General features: G+C 37.8%; 2 protein-coding genes across 2 annotated transcripts; one reads left to right on the forward strand and one right to left on the reverse strand.

Annotated features, from left to right (window-relative positions):
- Positions 1-1,769: 1,769 nt before the first annotated feature.
- Positions 1,770-4,034, reverse strand: LOC140177580 (uncharacterized). Its single transcript, XM_072210709.1, has 4 exons — positions 3,724-4,034; positions 3,519-3,580; positions 2,508-2,803; positions 1,770-2,387 (listed from the first exon to the last, which is right to left on the reverse strand). Exons 1-4 carry the CDS (start codon positions 4,032-4,034, stop codon positions 1,770-1,772), a joined length of 1,287 nt encoding a protein of 428 aa, XP_072066810.1.
- Positions 4,035-8,893: 4,859 nt separating this feature from the next.
- Positions 8,894-9,535, forward strand: LOC112733771 (uncharacterized). Its single transcript, XM_025782854.1, has one exon. The coding sequence runs from the start codon at positions 8,894-8,896 to the stop codon at positions 9,533-9,535; it is 642 nt and encodes a 213-aa protein (XP_025638639.1).
- The last annotated feature ends 10,001 nt before the right edge of the window (positions 9,536-19,536 follow it).

Below are 19,536 nucleotides of genomic sequence, written 5' to 3' on the forward strand. Positions count from 1 at the left end.
GGAAGATTGTTTTTCCTCCTTGTCCTCTCACTGACTCCGAGTTGAAGACAGTTGGGCAACGCATAATTGAATCTTCTACTCATGAGGTCAATACATTCGCAGAGTTGCTGCTGAGTTCTTCTGTCCAACCTGATGCTGCTCCGACCTCTGCAGCCGAAGAGGTTCCTCCGACTTCTGTGGCTGACCCGACTTCCCCTCCAGATGGTGACTCCAATCCTCTTATTGGCCCTATTTGAATTTGTTCTTAAGGCCCGGCTTGTGAGTCCTTTTTAAACTCTCTTATGTATGTTTTGGTTATTTCGTTGGTCTCTGACTTTTGATCCTTAAGAAATGGATCTTTAACAACTGCTACTGTTTACCTTTTGGATGCTTAGTCCTAGAGTTTTTAACGAAGTAGCTATTTTTTTGTGAAAAAATATTTTATTCACTTATAATTGTTGGCGCTGATTAATACTTTTAGGCTTTGTAAAGCTTTTGTGAAAGCTTTCACTTGAATAGTTCTTTTGTTTTCCATTACTTAGTGTAAACATTCAACTTAGTTTCTCATTAAATCGTTTTCATAACTTAGGTTATTTTCGCGATGCATTTTGTTATGCTCGGGGCTTTCCGACTTGTAAGTCGTTTTCCTTTTTGTTGCCGAGTTGTCATGATCGTCATTTTACAACCTCTTTACACCATCTTGTACTTCGTTGCTTTATCTTGCCAACCATATAGGTCAGGCAACAGATTTTTGCACTTTTTCGAGCTTAAGTCGGTGCGTACTGTAGTAATGGTGATGGAATTTCAAAGAAAGGAGCACTATTATTAATGAAATGTAACTTTACAAATATGCTTCGGCTAAAGGGAATAAATTCCATTTCCCCTAGCCCCCGCTTTGATGTCTCGTTAAAACCCCCTTTAGGAAAACCCTCCTCTGGAAAAAACCATAAAGTCGGAAAAAATAGTACATTAGGGAACGGAGTACGCTTCTAGCCATAATATCTTTTCATATTGCAAGCTTGCCACGACCTAGGGAGCTCGGCTCCACTCATGTCGGACACTTTATAGTAGCACTTTCCAAGGACTTTAGCTATCTTGTAAGGTTCCTTCCAATTTGCAGTGAGCTTCCCTTTGACCGACTTGGTTACTCCGATCTCATTTTGTATTAGGACTAGGTCATTTATGACGAAGCTCCTTCGAATGACTTTTTGGTTGTACCTCATTGTCATCCTTTGCTTTAACGATGCTTGTCTTATTTGTGCTTGCTCTCGGACCTCTGGACGTAGTTCGAGCACTTCTTTCTGGATTTGAATGTTGTCAACCTTGTCATAAAATCTCACCCTTGGACTTTGCTCATTGACCTAAATAGGGATCATGGCTTCTGTTCTATATGCAAGTCGGAAGGGTGTTTCTCCATTCGTAGAGTGAGGTGTTATTCTGTAAACCCATAGTACTTGAGGAAGCTCTTCAGCCCAAGCTCCCTTTGCATCTTGCAGCCTCTTTTTTAGTCCCGCCAATATAACTTTATTGGCGGCTTCAGCCTATCCATTAGCTTGAGGATGCTCTACTGATGTGAATTGATGTTTTATCTTCATACTGGATACCAAGCTTCTGAATGTGGAATCTGTAAACTGAGTTCCATTATCCATGGTGATATAATGGGGGACCCCAAACCGAGTAAATATATTCCTATAAAGGAATTTTTGACTTTTCTACGCTGTGAAAGTGGCTAGTAGTTCTGCCTCTATCCATTTGGTAAAGTAATCCACTCCTACAATCAGATATTTGACCTATCCTGGAGCTTGGAAAAAAGGTCTGAGTAGGTATAATCCCCATTTCGCAAAGGGCCGGGGAGAAGTCACACTGATAAGCTCTTCAGGGGGAGCAACGTGGAAGTTTGCGTGCATCTGACAATGTTGGCACTTTTTAACAGAGTTGGTAGCGTTCTTTTGCAAAGTCGGCCAGAAGAACCCAGCTCGGATCACCTTCCTAGCTAAAGATCTTGCTCTGAGGTGATTTCCACAAATACCATTGTGTACTTCATCCAGGACGTCCTCTGTCTTAGAGGTCGGAACGCATTTTAGCAATGCTATAGATATCCCTCTTTTATAAAGGACATTTCGCACCAAAGTGTAGTTCTGCGCTTCCTTCCTACATTTGTAAGCTTCCTTTTGTTCCTCGGGAAGGATGTCAAATTTCAAGTATTCGACTATGGGAATCATCCATCCGAGGTTTAGTCCCGAGACGAGTAGAACGTCTGACTTACTGTTCATCTTTATGACGGAGGGATCCTGGAGAATTTCTTGTATGAGACTCCTGTTGTTTCTCCTAGGCTTGGTACTTGCTAACTTGGAGAGAGCATCGGCTCTGCTGTTGAGTTTCCGAGCTTTGTGCTTGACCTCGGTTTCCTGGAATTACCTAAGATGCTCGAGTGTTTTTTCCAAGTACCTTTTCATATTAGGATCCTTTGCCTGGTACTCTCCGTTGATCTGAGAAGTCAATACTTGGGAGTCACTGAAGACGATTACCTTGGTCGCACCGATTTCTTTAGCAAGTTTTAGTCCTGCAATCAGGGCTTCATATTCGGCCTGGTTATTAGAAGTAGAGAAATCAAATTTTAAAGACACCTCTATTTGAGTACCTTCTTCATTGACCAATATTATGCCAGCTCCACTTCCGACCTTGTTGGAGGATCCACCTACGTAGAGCTCCCAGGTTGTGGAGGTTTCAATCTGGTCGCCTGTATATTCTGCGACAAAGTCAGTGAGACATTGGGCTTTGATTGCTGTTCGAGTTTCATATTTCAAATCGAACTTGGATAGCTCTATAGCCCATTAAACCATTTTGCCCACAATATCCGTTTTCTGAAGAATCTGTTTCATGGGCTGGTTTGTTCGGACTCTTATGGTGTGAGCCTGAAAATAAGGTCGGAGCCTTCTGGATGCTACAATTAAAGCATATGCAAACTTTTCAATCTTCTGATACCTTAACTCGGGGCCTTAAAACACTTTGCTGGTAAAGTAAATGGGATGCTGTCCGACCTCATCTTCTTGTATTAAGGCTGACGCTACGGCATTCTTGGATACAGCTAAATACAATACCAGTTCCTCTCCCATTTTTGGCCTAGTGAAGATGGGAGGTTGGCTTAAAAACTTCTTGAACTCCTGAAAAGCCTCTTCACAGTCAGGAGTTCATTCAAGCTGGCATCCTTTCCTAAGCAATGAAAAACGTGGCAGGGATCTTAAGGTAGATCCTGCCAAGAATCTGGATAAGGCTGTCAGTCAGCCATTCATCTGTTGAACTTCCTTTACACAGGTCGGACTATTCATTTCTACGATTGCTCTGTACTTGTCGAGGTTAGCTTCAATTCCCCTTTGTGTAAGTATAAATCCCAGAAATTTTCCAACTTCTACTGCAAATGTGCACTTGGTAGGAATTAGTCTCATCCCATGCTTCCTTATGGTATCGAAAACTTGTGAGAGGTCAGTCAGGAGACTGACTCCATCCTTGGTCTTTACTACCATGTCATCTACGTATACTTCCATTAGGCTTCCAAGATGAGGTGTGAACACCTTGTTCATTGACCTTTGATATGTGGCCCCTGCATTTTTTAATCCGAATGGCATAACCATGTAGCAGTAGTTTGCTCTAGGTGTGATGAAAGACGTCTTCTCCTGGCCCGATTTGTTAATTGGGATTTGATTATATCCCGAGTAAGCATCTATAAATGATAGATACTGGTACCCCGAGCTGGAATCTACTAAGGTGTCAATGTTGGGTAGGGGATATGGGTCTTTTGGACATGCTTTGTTGAGGTCGGTATAATCGACGCACATCCTCCAATTTCCATTCTGCTTTTTGACCAAAATCACATTTTCCAGCCATGCCGGATACTTGACTTCCCTGATGAACCTGGCTTCTAGCAAGGCTTGTACTTGCTCTTCGACCACTTGAGCTCGTTCTAGGCCGAGCTTCTGTCTTCTTTGTTGGACAGGTCGAGATGCCGGGTGAACTGCTAACTTATGTGTCATAAGTTCGGGGTCTATTTCGGGCATGTCAGAAGCTTTCCAGGCGAAGAGGTCGAAATTTTTTTGTAGGAGTTTTACAAGTTCTTGCTTCAGATCTGCCTTTACACCTACTCCTATATTAGTGTTTTTTTCGGCTTCCCTTCCAATCTGGACCTCCTCTATTTTTCCTCCGGGCTGGGGTCGTAGCTCTTCACTTCCTCAGACTCCTCCGAGTTTAATTGCATTGACCTCTTTGCCCTTTCCTTGGAGGTTCAAGCTTTCATTATAACACTTTCTTGCCAACTTTTGATCTCCTCTGATGGTAGCGATTCCATCTTTCGTGGGAAATTTTATGCAAAGATGAGGAGTGGAGACGACTGCTCCTAACCGGTTTAAGGTCGCCCTTCCAATCAGGGCGTTATAAGTCGACGACACATCGACGACAATGAAGTTGATGTTTAAAGTCTTGGACCTCAATCCCTTTCCAAAGGTTGTATACAGAGGGATGAAGCCCAATGGCTTGATAGGAGCATCACCCAATCCGAAGAGAGTATCCAGATAGGCTTTTAGTTCCTTCTCTTCTAATCCCAACTTATCAAATGCCGATTTGAACAGTATGTCGGCAGAACTTTCTTAGTCTACCAAGGTTCTATGTAGGTGAGCATTGGCGAGGATCATGCTAATTACCACCGGGTCGTCGTGCCCAGGTATGATCCCCTGTTCATCTTCTCTGGTGAAGGAGATTGTGGGAAGGTCGGGTCTATTATCTCCGACCTGGTAGACTTCTTTCAAATGCCTCATCTGAGACGATTTGGTCAGCCCCCCTCCAGCAAATCCTCCTGATATCATATGAATGTGTCGTTCTGGAGTCCGTGGGGGTGGATCTCTCTGCTCGTGGTTTTCCTCATCTCTCTTCCTTTTTCCATGATTGTCTGACCTTTCCATGAGATATCTATCCAGCCGACCTTCTCTAGCCAGCTTTTCTATCACATTTTTTAGGTCGTAGCAATCATTTGTGAAATGCCCGTACAGCTTGTGGTACTCACAATATTCGTTACGACTTCTACCTTTTTTGTTCTTAATAGGACGCAAAGGAGGAAGCTTTTCGGTGTGACAGATTTCCCTATAGACATCTACTAAGAAAACTCGTAGCAGAGTATAAGTGTGGTATCTTCTGGGCTTCTCGGGCCTGACTTCTTCTTTTCTCTTGGGCTCCCTCTCTTTTTCCTTCGGCTGTTGAAGGTGCCCTGATCGCCAACTCGGCTCTCGTAACCTGGCATTTTCTTCCATATTTATGTATTTTTCAGCCCGTTCTTGTACATCCCTTAGGGAAGCCGGATGCCTTTTTGATAAAGACTGGGAGAAGGGGTCATCTCGGAGGCCATTGACAAGTCCCATTATCACTACCTCAGTAGGCAAGTCTTGAATTTCCAAACACGCTTTGTTGAATCTCTCCATGCAATTTCTCAGGGATTCTCTGACCTCCTATTTTACTTCGAGTAGACTGGGTTCATGCTTGACGTTGTCTTTTAGAATTGAGAATCGCGTGAGAAACTTACGCGAGAGGTCGTCGAAACTAGTAATCGACCTAGGGGGCAGGCTATCCAACCATTTCATGGCTATTTTGGTCAATGTCGTCGGGAAGGCCTTGCAACAAGTAGCATCCGAGGCGTCGACCAAGTACATCCGACTTTTGAAGTTGATGAGGTGATGCTTCGGGTCGGTTGTCCCATCGTACAGATTCATGTTAGGGCTTTTAAAATTTCTGAGAACTCTCCCCCAAATGGGGTATCCTCCCGATCCGCACGAGAGTTCTTATTTCGGAGATTGGATTCCATCTTCGAGAGTTTGTCTTCCAGCTCCTTCCGTCGCTTGATTTCTCTTCTTAAACTCCTCTCCGCCCCGCGCTGTCGCTCTAACTCTTGTTCTAGTTGCTTGAGTCGTCCTTGGTGGCCATGTAGCAATCCCATGAGGTTGGTGGAATGGGGTGTTCTTCCCTTTCCAGTTGGTGAACCTCAAAGAGGATTCTTCTCTGATTTTGAACACCTGAAGGGCCTTCCTCATGCGGTCCCTCCATTTTGGGAGGGAGTATCACTAGTGCTTGATCGTTGTTGACCATGTCTTGGTATTCTTGATCTGATTTGGACGTTGTGCGTCCGTCCTCAAACTGGTCGTCCGCCATGGAGCGTTGATTTCCAGGTCTCCGATAACGATGCCAATGTTCAATGGGTTGCCTGAAACCGGATGTGGATTGGGCTTGCTTACAAGGCCCAAGTATTCAAGGAAGGTGACCTCCGACTTGTCTTGCGCCAGGGAGCCGCCATCCGAGTTATATGTGTGAAAGGATGGGGGGTGGTACCTGTAAGACACTCCAATGCCTAAGTCAGCAAAGGGTTAAGCAGGTTTAAGTGTATTGGGACTTAAATGTACCTGAGTGTGTCAAGGTATTTATAGGAGATGAGCCAATAACCATCGTTGAAGTAGTTCCAGTTCTGATGATGGATAACAGTCCCTTTATCTTAGGGTTGTTAAGATCTCTCTTCTAGAAGTGGGTGAGAAATTCTGGGAGGTGGTTACTTACTCAGTTACGTATGAGCTGCCTGTTTCAATCTGACCATTCTTTCTGATTGGGCCTTTTAATTTTATTGGACCTGACTTATATTTTGGGTCAGGATATGAACAGATACTCAGAATAAAATTTTTTAAAAAATAAAAACCTCGAAACTAATATTTAAGTTATCAACCTATTTTTAAAGAGATATTGCCATTCAAGTATCTTGGAATTAAAAGTACTATTTGAAATCTTAGAAAAGCGTCACTCTCATTAGAAATATTTTGGCTCACTAAGAATGAGTTTACTTTCCAAATTTTAAACCATTTGAAATAGTATTTTCTCTCTCCTATATAAAATTATAGTACAAAAATTATTGCAAAAGAAAATATTGTAATTACCAAAATATATGTTATTTCTAACTAAATTAAGCAATTAAGTAACAATAAAAGAAAAAAGATTTTCAATATTCATATATGATATATCTCTTTCTCATATATAACTATGAGACAGAAAATCCTAGAACATCAGAAGACAGTTAGGCGTTTTTTCGACTAACTCGTTTGTGCAGGTATTGTAGGAGGAAATAATTTCAGAGGATATAACTAGTTACAGCTTCACTAAGTCTATCTGGAAAGGTTTAGTTCCACTAAGAGTGGAGCTGTTTGCTTGATTTGTCTTGATAGGCAGGATGAATATAAAGGAAAGACTATGTCGGTTCGGGATTATCAGTCAAGATGATATTAGTTGTGTCTTATGTAACAAGGATGGTAAACAGGTCCATCACTTGTTCCTTAGCTGTGATTTTGCTTGGCAGGTATGGTGTGCGTGGATAGTTGGTTTTGACCGCCAGTGGTCTTTTCCAGGTTCGATGAAGGAACATTTTTTTTAGCTGGACAGAAGAGCCGCGTGAAAATCGAAAGCAGTGGTTGATGGGTTTCTGTGTGATCATTTGGAACATTTGGTTGCAAAGAAAGAGGAGGATATTTCAAAATAAGAGCAAAAGGATAGAAGAAATCATCAACATGATTTTGCTTAGTTACAATGAATGAAAAGGTGTAAATTCCTTGTATTGATGGTTATGCCGGAGATGACAGGAAGATTTTTTCATCTGTTGTTGTCTTATTTCTTTTAGTTGTTAGTATGATTTTTTGTCTGATTCTGCTTGTTCCACTTTAGTGTGTTAAGCTCTTATTTTCAAAAAAAAAAAAGTGTTGTAAAATCTCTCTTTCTTTCTTCATCGTTCTTTGTTTTTCTTCACTAATAAAACTCTTCTTATCACAAAAGAGCTTTTGAAAAAGAGTTTGTAGTATTGATTTTTCTTGTATATCTCAAACTTGATTATCAAACAAATGTTGATGAGTGTACTTAGTACTCACCACTAGATATCATATTAAAATCTAGAACTCAAAAACTCAAAAACTGTGCGTTTGTTCCACAAAATTTTTGTGATCAAAGTCTATCTTAAGAAGATTTGAGAAAAAAATATTTAAAATTTTAGGTCTTATGTAATCTGGTTCACTGTTTAGTTTGAGAAGCTTGTAGAAATAATATTGAAAAGTCTCATTAGATCTTTAGGTATGAGTTGTTAAAACTTTGAAAAGCCCAATCAAAATACTATTTTGTACTCTTTGGTTCATATAAGTCAAATATTAATAACTGTTAGGAACTGAATATAGATAGACAAACCAGTATACATCATATTATGCATTTTATTAACTCTAACTATTAGTTCTTAATTAATTTTATATTTGTTTATATAATATTTTAAAAAATTGTTTTTTTACGAAAAACTTATCAAGATTTCTTTAAAATCAAGTCTAATTTAGTTTCATTGCTCACAAGTCAAAGTGCTTGATAAGCTTTCTTTTCATTTATTATTTTTTAAAAAAATTTAGTTTAATGAACAATTCAACTTTTCTATCGTGTAAGTTTAAGTCATTTCAGGTGTTACAACTCCAATAACTAAGGGTGTAAATTGAATGCGAATATGTTAAACCGACTTATCAAACTCGCAAAAAGGCAAGTTAGTTTGAGATCTTAAGCTCGTAAAACTCATATCACTAAAATTGCAGGCTTTTGTAAGACGCACTGGACCATCAAATTAGAGGTTTTTTTTTTCACGAGGCAGATGAGTACTATAAAAATATATGTAAAAGTTAAAAATCAATTTTCAAATATAATTTCTAATACACCTATGTGTCCTATCTGTTTGTAGGAACCAGAGATCACTGAACATGCATTGCTACTATGTCCCTAGATAAGAGCGGCTTGGTTTGGAGCATAAATTCAATGTTGTCCTACGGCTCTAACAGTTTCCTTTTTTGGGAAGTGGATGATGGAATTTTTACAAAAAATGAAGCTGAGTGCAGGGGCTAATTATGATCTATGCAGCAGTAAGGTTGCTTTTCTAGTTTGGGAGGTGTGGAAAGCGAGGAACCTAGCTATATATCAGCAGACTATTCCTAATCCTATACTAGTGATTCGCAAAGCTAATCTGATGGAACTAGAATTTGGGGAATTATCAGAGCAACCAGCAAAGCATACAACTACTGTATCGAGATTAGCCAGCAGGGTTACCTGGAGACCGCCACTGCAAGATTGGATCAAATCCAATGTTGATGCTACTTTCATCGGCGCTCAATCTGTGGGGGCTGTGGCTGCAGTATTTAGAGACCATAATGGATCCCTCCTCTCGGGAATTAATTCCACCATAGTTGCGGGTTCGCCATTGGCTGCGGAAGCATTAGCAATTAGGGCAGATTTAATTATGTCACAAAATTTTCTGATGCAGAAGATTATCATAGAATCAGACAATCAGATACTTATTCAGGCACTAAAGTCACATGCATCAATTGCAGAAATTCAAGTTGTACTAGATGACATCCATCATTTAGCAAGAATCATTCCAAGTTGTGGTTTTATCTGGGTGCCAAGAGAAGCAAACTCATTAGCACATGAAGTGGCGAAACTCACACGGCAGGGAACTCTCCACTAAAACTGGATCATGGATAAGCCAATCTTGATCAGAAACATCCTTCGCAAGGATAATGTGGCTGTTTCAACCTTGGAAAACAGAGCATGTCTGTAGGCAGGAGTTCTTGGGTGCACACGAAGTCTAATGAGGTTGATCCGGGGGACAACTCGGCACTCCAGGGGTTTATGCGGACAATAGAGGTTGTGGTTCAAGCAGTGAAGGGCATGGCGGTTATTGCATTGCTGAAGGAGTCCTCAAACTGATCATGAAGCTGTCCCTGAAAATCGTCACAAATCGTCATGGGACTATCACAGGCTGCACATTACTTTCATACATTATAATCTTCTTAGTTGTCTCAATTAAAACTCTAACCTGTTGCTCAGAGAGTGGCTTGCTCTGCATGTGCTATTCGGAAGCGTGATGGTGAAAGGGGCTTCCCCGCTCTCTACCCTACGCGGAGGAACATCGACTCTGGGGTGGCGATTTCGTTGGAAAGGTTTTCGAAGCGTCACCGTTGCAGTCAGAGTGTGGGAGTGGCGAGAGAGGGCTTCGCAATGGTGCAGAAGGGAGCTTCATTTGCAGGTAGTAAGTGGCAGCACAGAAGGGTCAAGCTCCATTTGCCACTTTTGGAACAATGGCGCAGAAGGGAGCTACTGGGGAGCAATCATCGGGTTGGGTGGGGCTTGGGTGATCCATTTGCTTGCTGTGCTTTGGGTCTTTTGTGGCCCTGGCACTGGTCCAAAAAAAAAACAGTTCCTTACTTTCTATTTTTGTGTCATATTTTGTTATGAATGTTGTTGTTTTAAAATTATTTATTATTTTAATATTAGATTGAAACTTGAAACTATTATTTTTTTTATTTTTTATGATAATAATGCAAATCTCTATCGTTGTTTATGATTTAGAACAAAATTGTAAAAAATTTGTGATCAATTTGATTATTTTTTATTTATGTTAAATTAATATTAGGTTTTTATTTATCATTATTTTATTAGATTAATTTTAATTAAGTTTACTCTTTTTAAAATATGACAATCTATCATTTAGAAATAGTTAAGTGGAGCTTTGTAGACCTTGTGTTGCAAAAGATGGGCTTTGGACGGAGATGGAGGAGTTGGGTTATGGAGTGTGTAAGTACAAGTTCAATGTCAGTGCTGATAAACGGATCGCCATCTAAGCCTTTTAAGATAGAAAGGGGTTTGCGACAGGGTGATTCTCTATCTCCATTTCTGTTTGTGATTGTGGTTGACGTGCTACATAGGATGCTTAGGAAAGCAGTGAGAAATGGGCGTATCTCGCTGCTACTGGTGGGTAGAGATCAGGTCGAACTGTCACATCTTCAGTTTGCGGACAATACCATCCTGTTCTGTCCCCCTGAGGAAGAGACCATCAAGAATTACAGGAGGATCCTACGTTGTTTTGAGCTCATATCGGGATTGAGTATTAATTTTGATAAGTCTAGCTTGATTCCTATTAATTGTGATGATCAGTGGGTGCAGCGTATGTCTAGAATGCTGGGTTGTAAGATTGCCTCTTTGCCGGTGAAATACTTGGGGATCCAGTTAGGAGCGAACCCGAGGTTGGTGAGGACTTGGAAGCCCATTATAGAAAAAGTGGAGGAGAAGCTGAGCATCTGGAAAGCCAAAATCCTCAATAGAGCCAGTAAACTGGTGCTTATTAAATCCGTTTTGAACAGTCTCCCTGTCTATTATTTGAGCTTGTATAAAATGCCAAAGGCTGTGGTAGAGAAACTGATTTTCCTACAGAGAAGGTTTCTTTGGAGCAAGGAGGATGGATGGAAGGAATGGTATGGCAATGGTCAGATGGGAGGTGGTGCAGGCTCCCAAAAAACTTGTTGGTTTAGGGGTTGGGGATGCTATGGTGCGTAACTCAGCCCTTCTCTTTAAGTGGTGGTGGCGATTTTCAAAGGAGGATTTCCCCTTATGGAAGAAGGTGGTGTGTTCTTGTAACAATCTGAGTCCCAATGTGATGCTGTCATCCCAGGTGTTACCTACTCGGGGGGGACCATGGAGGGATATCTGCCAAATACAGTTCAAGGATCAACAAGTAAGACAGGAGATGATTAATGGGTTGGCTATGGAGATTGGTGATGGGAGAGGAACTCGGTTCTGGGAGGATGTATGGTTGCGTGGTAGGTCCCTGAAAGACTTATTTCCGAGGCTTTTCTCAGTTTCAAACCAAACAGGATCTGTTATAGGGGATTGTGGATTCTGGGACGGGTTAGAGTAGAGATGAAACTTTCAGTGGAGACAAGAGCTTTTCCAATGGAAATTGGAACTAGTGAACCAGTTGCATGAAACTTTAAGACTGGTTAAACTTGCATATGATAGAGAGGATAGAGTTGTGTAAAAATTTGATAAACAAGGTGTTTTTTCTACTAACTCTTTTGTGCAGGAATTGCAGGTGGAAATGCTTCCAGAAGATATAGCAAGTTACAGCTTTACTAAGACAGTTTGGAAAGGTCTAGTCCCGCCAAGAGTTGAATTATTTGTTTGGTTTGTTTTGATTGAAAGGGTCAATACAAAGGAGAGGCTGAGTCGATTGGGAGTAGTTACTCAGGAAGATGTGACATGTGTGTTATGTAATCAAGGTGTTGAATATGGTCACCACTTATTTCTTGGTTGTTATTTTTCTTGGCAGGTTTGGTGTGCTTGGCTGTCCTTTGTTAGAAGACAATGGTCGTGCCCAGAGACGCTAAAGGAACATTTTCAAAGTTGGACTGAGCTACCAACTAGTAAACAGGAGCGGAAGAGGTGGATGGTATGTTTCTGTACGATTATATGGAATATTTGGCTAGAAAGGAATAGAAGGATCTTTCAGAATAAAGGAAGAGGGGTTGAAGAGGTTATACAACAGTCCTTCATGAACTATAAGGAGTGGCTAGGTGTAGATCCCTTCTATTGTTGATGACATTGCCGAAGGTGACAGGAGGTAAGGTATCTATTAGTATTACATGAGCTTGCTTTAGTCTGTTGACCGTAGTTGGTCTGTTGTCTTGTGCTCCACTTGTTGTGTTGAGCTTTTACTTTCAAAAATAAAAGATAATAATAATAATAATAATAATATGATTCTTATTGTCAAACATAGAACTCAAACAGATTTAATTGAATTGCCAAAAACAGAAAGTTAATTATAGTTGCAGTGTTAGTTAGAATTCTTTAATTTTTCGAGTGCTTAGTTAGTCTATAAATTCAGCACTTTCTTCTTTTTGAGTGACAGAGCTTAATTCATTTGATAATACACTCATGTAATTTATTTTTTATTGCTTTCTTCTTCTTTACTTTTTCATTTTCTGATTTGCTTCAAGACTCAAACTCATAGCTTTTTTGTTGTGCAAGACTTATTCTAAATTCTGTCATGGTATCAGGAGCTTAAAGTTCTAATTGATCTATGGCTGATTCTGCCAACAATTCACTTTCCTCTTCAATCAACAATGCTCCCAACTCAGATCTCAATCAAATTATAGCATATACAAGATTGATGAATCAAAGGCTTTTTACCTTAATTGGAGACAAATTGAAAAAAATCAATCATAGAACATGACAATAACAAGCTATTACAAAAATTTATAGTCAAAGTTTATAAAATCTTCTTCCTAAGAAGATTCCAACTCGCTCTGCCACTGAAGAAGATAAACTAGCAAATAAAGAATCAGCTTCTTACAAACAATGGAGACCGAAGGACTACAATTTGATCTCTTGGATGCTAGCATCTATAGATACATCTTTCCACAATAAAATGGCAGGATTATAATTTGCTTATCAGATTTGGGAGAAAATTGAAGGTTATTCTAGTAAGTCAACATAAGGTGAAGCAATTGAAATCTCAAATAAAATTCATCAAGAAACATAGTCTCTCCGCAACTAATTATGTGTTCAACATAAAAAATGTGGCATTCTCTTTAGCAGTCTTAGGAAGTCCTCTCACTCTTCAACAACACATTGAAGCTTTACTTGAGGACCTCAATGCTGAGTATCAAATACTTTTATCCAGAGTTAATTCTAAACCAGAATTGTACTCTTTATAATGAGGTAGAAACTCTAATTCTGTCACATGATAATTTGACTAAAAAAATTTTAAACTCCAAACAATCTTCTTCCACAAGCACACTTGACTCAAGAAAATTTCAATCCACAACAAAATTCTAGTAGAGGATCAGCTGGTAGAAGAGGCAGGGGTGGTAGGTTTAATAGAGGTGGAAAGTTCTTCTTCTCATCATCAAGACCACAATGTTAAGTGTGTGGCCGAACTAGACACGCATTGCTTAGCATTATTTTTACAGATTTAATCAAGAAATACCACCACCTTCTCAATCCTCCTTTCAAGGGTTCAGGCCAAATTCTTCTTTTAATTCAATCACTGCCTCACAAATTTCTACATCTTCCTCCACACCATATAACACCCAACCATACAGAGCTTTACGCTTAAACCGTAAAACAGAGATGGTGAGGTATTACGACCTCTAAAATAAAATATATACATAGATATAGTTGAAAGAATGCGTAACTAGGAGCCTTGAAGAAAAGGTTAAACAGAAACCGCAAAATGAAAATCGCATCGCTCACAAAAATGGATAGCCAGATAAAAAGAAAGGATAAAGCATATATACATAAAGAGTAGAATACCAAGAAAATACAGAATATCAAGTTCCAGACTCGACCTACAAAATCAAGGCCGAGCAGAGTATATATATATATAACCCAAAATATCCCAAAACAGAAAATTGACAACTTATTTTTCCAAGTCACCTTTAAGAGGGACAAACTTAAAATATATACAGAAGATAATCTATATACATATATACATAGCTTAAGTACAAAATATAACATACCAAACTAAAACTTTGCTTGCTCAGGAGATCTCTAGACGCTCAGCAAGGTGACTCTCAACCTGCATCTGAAAAACAACAATATATGTAATGAATGAGAATCGGAGATTCTCAGCATGGTAAAGCTGCCAACGTAGGTAATATATAAGGCCCAGAAAAGCCAAAGACAATCCTATAACTCCGACACTCAGAATTATATTAAACCAGAAATTAGGTAAACTATCTAAAGTATTCAGGTTCTAACCCTAACTTTAACCTAATACTCCACTTTCTGTCTCCTCCAACCCTCCGAATCACTGGTAGAACTACCCTCGTCACGCCTCCGCCAAACAAGGGTCTCTCAGTTGCAAAGACATACAAGACAAACAAAGAAAACATAAATAGAATGCAATTACAGAAAGTAGAACAAATAGCAGATTAGCATGACTAAATAATTAGGCAAACTAAATAATGCACACTTAAGTAAAATAGACAAATACACATCATGTATGCCTGCCCTATGGCTAATGAGTCTCATCTATTGGTTATATAGCCGAACCCAACATGTCCAGTAGCTAACCCTGGACAATCCCTCCGTGCATGCATCCCTAAGAGTCTATGTATATAATCACAATCGTTCATTTATCATCTCGTTGGGGGAAGTTTTGGAGAGTTAAAGTGTCCAGCACATCTTGTGACATAGGTCAACAGAGTATCGAGTCTCAACTTGTAGCAAGTGGTGGCAAGCCACTACGTCTACCCAGAAAAACTCGTATCTCAGATAATAAAAGTGCAAATGCCATTAGTCATTCAATATCAATCAATCATTATCAATACAGTCTTCATTCATTTCATATTCAGCATATCCGCACTTCTCAAACATAAATCATCATTTCATAATCTTCTTTCGTTACCAAGTTACTCCCCTCTTTAGGTTCACCTCTCTCCATATAACTAGAAACTAAATATTTCCCATATGATTATTTCCTAAAAAGCGTTGACTGCACTTTCTAAGTCTTAAAATTTATAATTCTGTTAAGTTTGACTCTAAACCACATCATATAAGGTTACTAGTGTCTAACTTTAGCTAGGAAAATTGTAATTATTAGACATGTATTGTTTAAGCTGATGTTTCAAAATTTTTTATATTAAATTATTTCTTGTCAAACCTTCTTTCTATTCTAAACGCTACTAAAAATGCACTCAGTACCGTTAAATTTACCATCAAATTTTTCTATAGACATTATTGTTGGATTTTACTGTGGATTTTCCAACAATAAGAAGAAAAATTTTGTTTCTAGAAAATATTACTGAAGGTTTTATGGGCCTTGAGAAAGGGGGGTTTGAATCAAGGTTTAAACTTGAAGCGTGTAACAAAGCATGCAGAAGATTTTTCTAGTTTAGTCTCTTGCAACAACAGAAAATAAATGAGAAATGAGGAAAGAGTAAAGAGAATGACACTAGCATGTATCCTAGCTCAACCTCGAAGTTGAATGAAGTCTACGTCCAGTCTCCACCACAATAATGGTGAAATTTCATTATATCCAATTCAAGATTACAATCACCAATGCCTAAACCAAGATCAAGACAAAGACAAAATGAACCAAGCTGGTTCTGTGCTATGACAAACGAAGCAACGATTCCATGTTTCACAAATCAACGCCAAGACCAAACCAATTTGCCAAAACTAAACAAAAACCAAGACAAACTAAATATGAAACAATGTGATCTTTTCTTCTTAGTTTATGACTATTCACTCCTAGGCTTTTTCAAATAATCTCTCAATGAATCATAAGCCTTTTCTCTTTATACCAGGAAGGTTCAAACAAAACTGAATATTAAGGTGAAGAAGAAGACACTCAACATGTTGTCTTGTTTTCTGAATATTTCTCCTTAAGTGCCTTGAAACCTGATTCTTCTTCTTATATCATAAACCTAGCTTTTTGCTAGCCATTGCAATAAATCAATCTTCATAAAAATTTGATACTTCCTTCTTTTGGGTAGCAGCACAAGTTTCTATATTTCTATTAGAATATATTAAGATCAATTAACATTTATTAGAATTATTTAGCATATTTGAATATTTATTATAGGATATTACGTCTTTATTATTTTAATTCTCTTAGCACTTATAAATACCCTTCTATATTGTATCATTCTAAACAATTTGAATAAACTCAATAATACACAAAATCCTTTCTGCAGTTTAATCTTTTATTTCTAACAATATCCTTCGTATCTTGCCCTTGATAATTAATTATTTTCAAACATAATCAAATCAATGCTTTATTATTCACACTAGTTATTTGCTGTCGAATCTCTCTCATAATTGTCATGATTGTTTGCTTTCTTATTTGGCATCATTAATCTGTTTCATATTTTGATCTTAATGGTTGATTCTTTTCAAATCAAATCCAATCACCATACATGTTAATACCAAACCTAAAACTTTATAACAGAAATAATCACACCATAAATTGAAATTAATTTTTAATCAATCAACCAAATATTTGTTATCATAATAAATAATAAAATCTTTTTTCAAACTCAATAGTTACTACCAAATTTAGTTTTCTGTTAGAAAATCCAATAGTAACTAATGGGATCAAACATTGCATATCATTTAACAAAAATAACTTACTGGCAAAAAATCTTACATTTAAGCTAGGAATTTATTCCTTTCATACCTCCTTCTCTCCTCACTTCTGAAACTCTCAATTTTTAAAATCTCTCCTCCCTCCACTCTTTTTAGCCACCACCATTCACCTAGGACGCTACTTTGTTGCACTATTGTCGCCCCTCCACTATGGTCACCATCGTTATTAAAGAGCGTTCATCAAGAATACCTCACTGTCTCTAATGCGATGCGCTGTTGCTGCTTGTCTCTTTGCTGAGTTGTTTTCGCCACTACTATTTGTCTCCGTCAGTCGCGTCATCTCCCTTTCTCCTTAATCCATGTATGTCTATTTCCTTTTCTTCTTTTTTTTTTTTTTTTTTGCTCAACTTTTAACATTCTGCTTTATCACCAGTAATTAGTACCACCACTACCACTAACCACTACTACCACCACCACAACTACTGCACTAGTCTCCTCTCCCATTACTGTGCCGCCATTGTCTCCTTTAGGTAAGTGATCTTTTTTTTATTTTTATTTTTATTTTATTAAATTTTAGTATATATTTGTAATCCGCGTTTTTTTTTTTTAGTGAAAACTCATTTCTCTCATACTACTCTTAGTATTCCTTTAATCTCATCAGCACATGCATAGTCTTCTTCTAATAATAAATTAATAATGCTAACTCTAATGCTAGTACTACTACTCTTCAAATTCTGCTAGTATTAATTATATTCTACTCTGTTTCTTCGTCATATAATTTGTAATGATAATTCTTCAGCTAATACCACTAACATCTCTGCTTCAGTACATAGTTCCTACTACTTCTGCTAATGTAGCTGCTACTGCAACTCTTACTTCTTATACACCTTCAATTCCATCTAATTGGAATTAAATCATAAACCTAATTCGGAGGGTTGTTTATAGTTGAGTTATTAAGCTACGATTATATTTAAGAGTAATTCGACCATAATTACATTATATTAGAAGAAGTAGAAATTTAAATAGTTATTTTTAGAGTTTAAGTCATTAGGTGAAGTTGAATTCTAACACCTATTTTGATCCATTGTTTCTTATCTTTTACACTACTATCATTTTTCACTTTTTTACTTCGCAATTAATCATCTAAGTAGTTTGAATAGTGATAAACTCAATTGAACTGATACTTGAATTAATTCTCGAGAGAACAACTCTTTTACTCATTTTTTTATTCGAGACTTTGTCCACTTGTCAAAACTAAATTATACAAATTCAGCAACAAAACAATCCAATATAACACATATATATAAACATCAAAATAAATCAAAATCTTGTATTTAAACATATTTATATGTATTTTATATATTTTATAATAAAATAACTAAAACTTTTACTATAAAATATTTTTATAATAAAATAATCATTTTTTTTTGGGTTCAAATGTTGCCTAATGTAATCACTGATATATGAACTTATCCATCAATGTATTTGTCAATTTTTTTTTTTAGAAATATGTAAACCACTATTCAAAGAAATATGTGATAGTATACCACATGTTTCTTGTAATGACTTCAATATATATCCAAATTGATGACTTGTAAGTCATTTATTAGGAACAAATGCATAGTTTTTCTCAATAGACATGCAAATAATTTCTCAAGTAGATATTTATTTGAAACCAAATAAAATTCTAGAGATGGGACCTATGGGAGTAAGAAAATAAAATTGGAGCTCCTATCCCAACAAAACGTTAGTTATCATAAATGTAGTTTAAAGTCGTTATTTAAGACCAAGTTGTCCTTATCAACCTACCCTTCCCTTTGTAATCTATATCTATATACCTATAATAAAATATATAATAAAAAAAATTAAGTACGATTTTAGTCACTAACGTATAGATTAAAATTTTTTTTTATTTTTAATTTTTTTAAATACAAAATCGTCATTAAGGTTTAACTTGATTTTAAAATCGTTTTTCGAACTAAAATACCCTTATCTGCATCTCTTCCTCTTCATCACTTACTAATACGTTCTTCTCCATTTTTCAAATTTCTTCCTTTTTCTCTCATAACCAACCTCCTCCCCCAGATCGCCATTGTCCTCATCCTCCTCATCGCTTTCTTTGCTATCATCGCTCTTGTCTATTCGTCATCTTTTTTTATTTTTTCTCTATCTCACTGTCACTCTCACCCTTACTCTCAATCTGCTGCTGCGGCTATCCTGCTTCCAGTCTCGAGCCTTCGCACCTCCCTCAAACTCGCACCCTCGCTTTCGTGTTGCATCGTGTTCAGCCACTCGCTGAATCGCTCTTTCTCTCTCTCTCTCTTCGCACACCCGTCAGTCTGTTAATACGCTTTCGCATCATTTCATCTCTCCTTCATTTGTCTCGCCGTCCATTTTTCCTCTCAGCCATTGCATCGTCGACGGCCTTTTCAGGTCTCTTCTTAGTGGTGGTAGCGGCAATTTTGAATTCTCCCTATCTTCTCAAATCTCTTTCCCGCATGGTGTGTTGTTGTTTTTGTTGAAGTTGAAAGAATTTTTTTTCTTTTTTTGCTTCAGAAAAGAAAATATGAATATTGTATTGTTGTTGTTGAATTTGAA

This window comes from Arachis hypogaea, chromosome 13 (genome assembly GCF_003086295.3).
Source record: "Arachis hypogaea cultivar Tifrunner chromosome 13, arahy.Tifrunner.gnm2.J5K5, whole genome shotgun sequence".
In the NCBI taxonomy this organism is placed as follows: domain Eukaryota; kingdom Viridiplantae; phylum Streptophyta; class Magnoliopsida; order Fabales; family Fabaceae; genus Arachis; species Arachis hypogaea.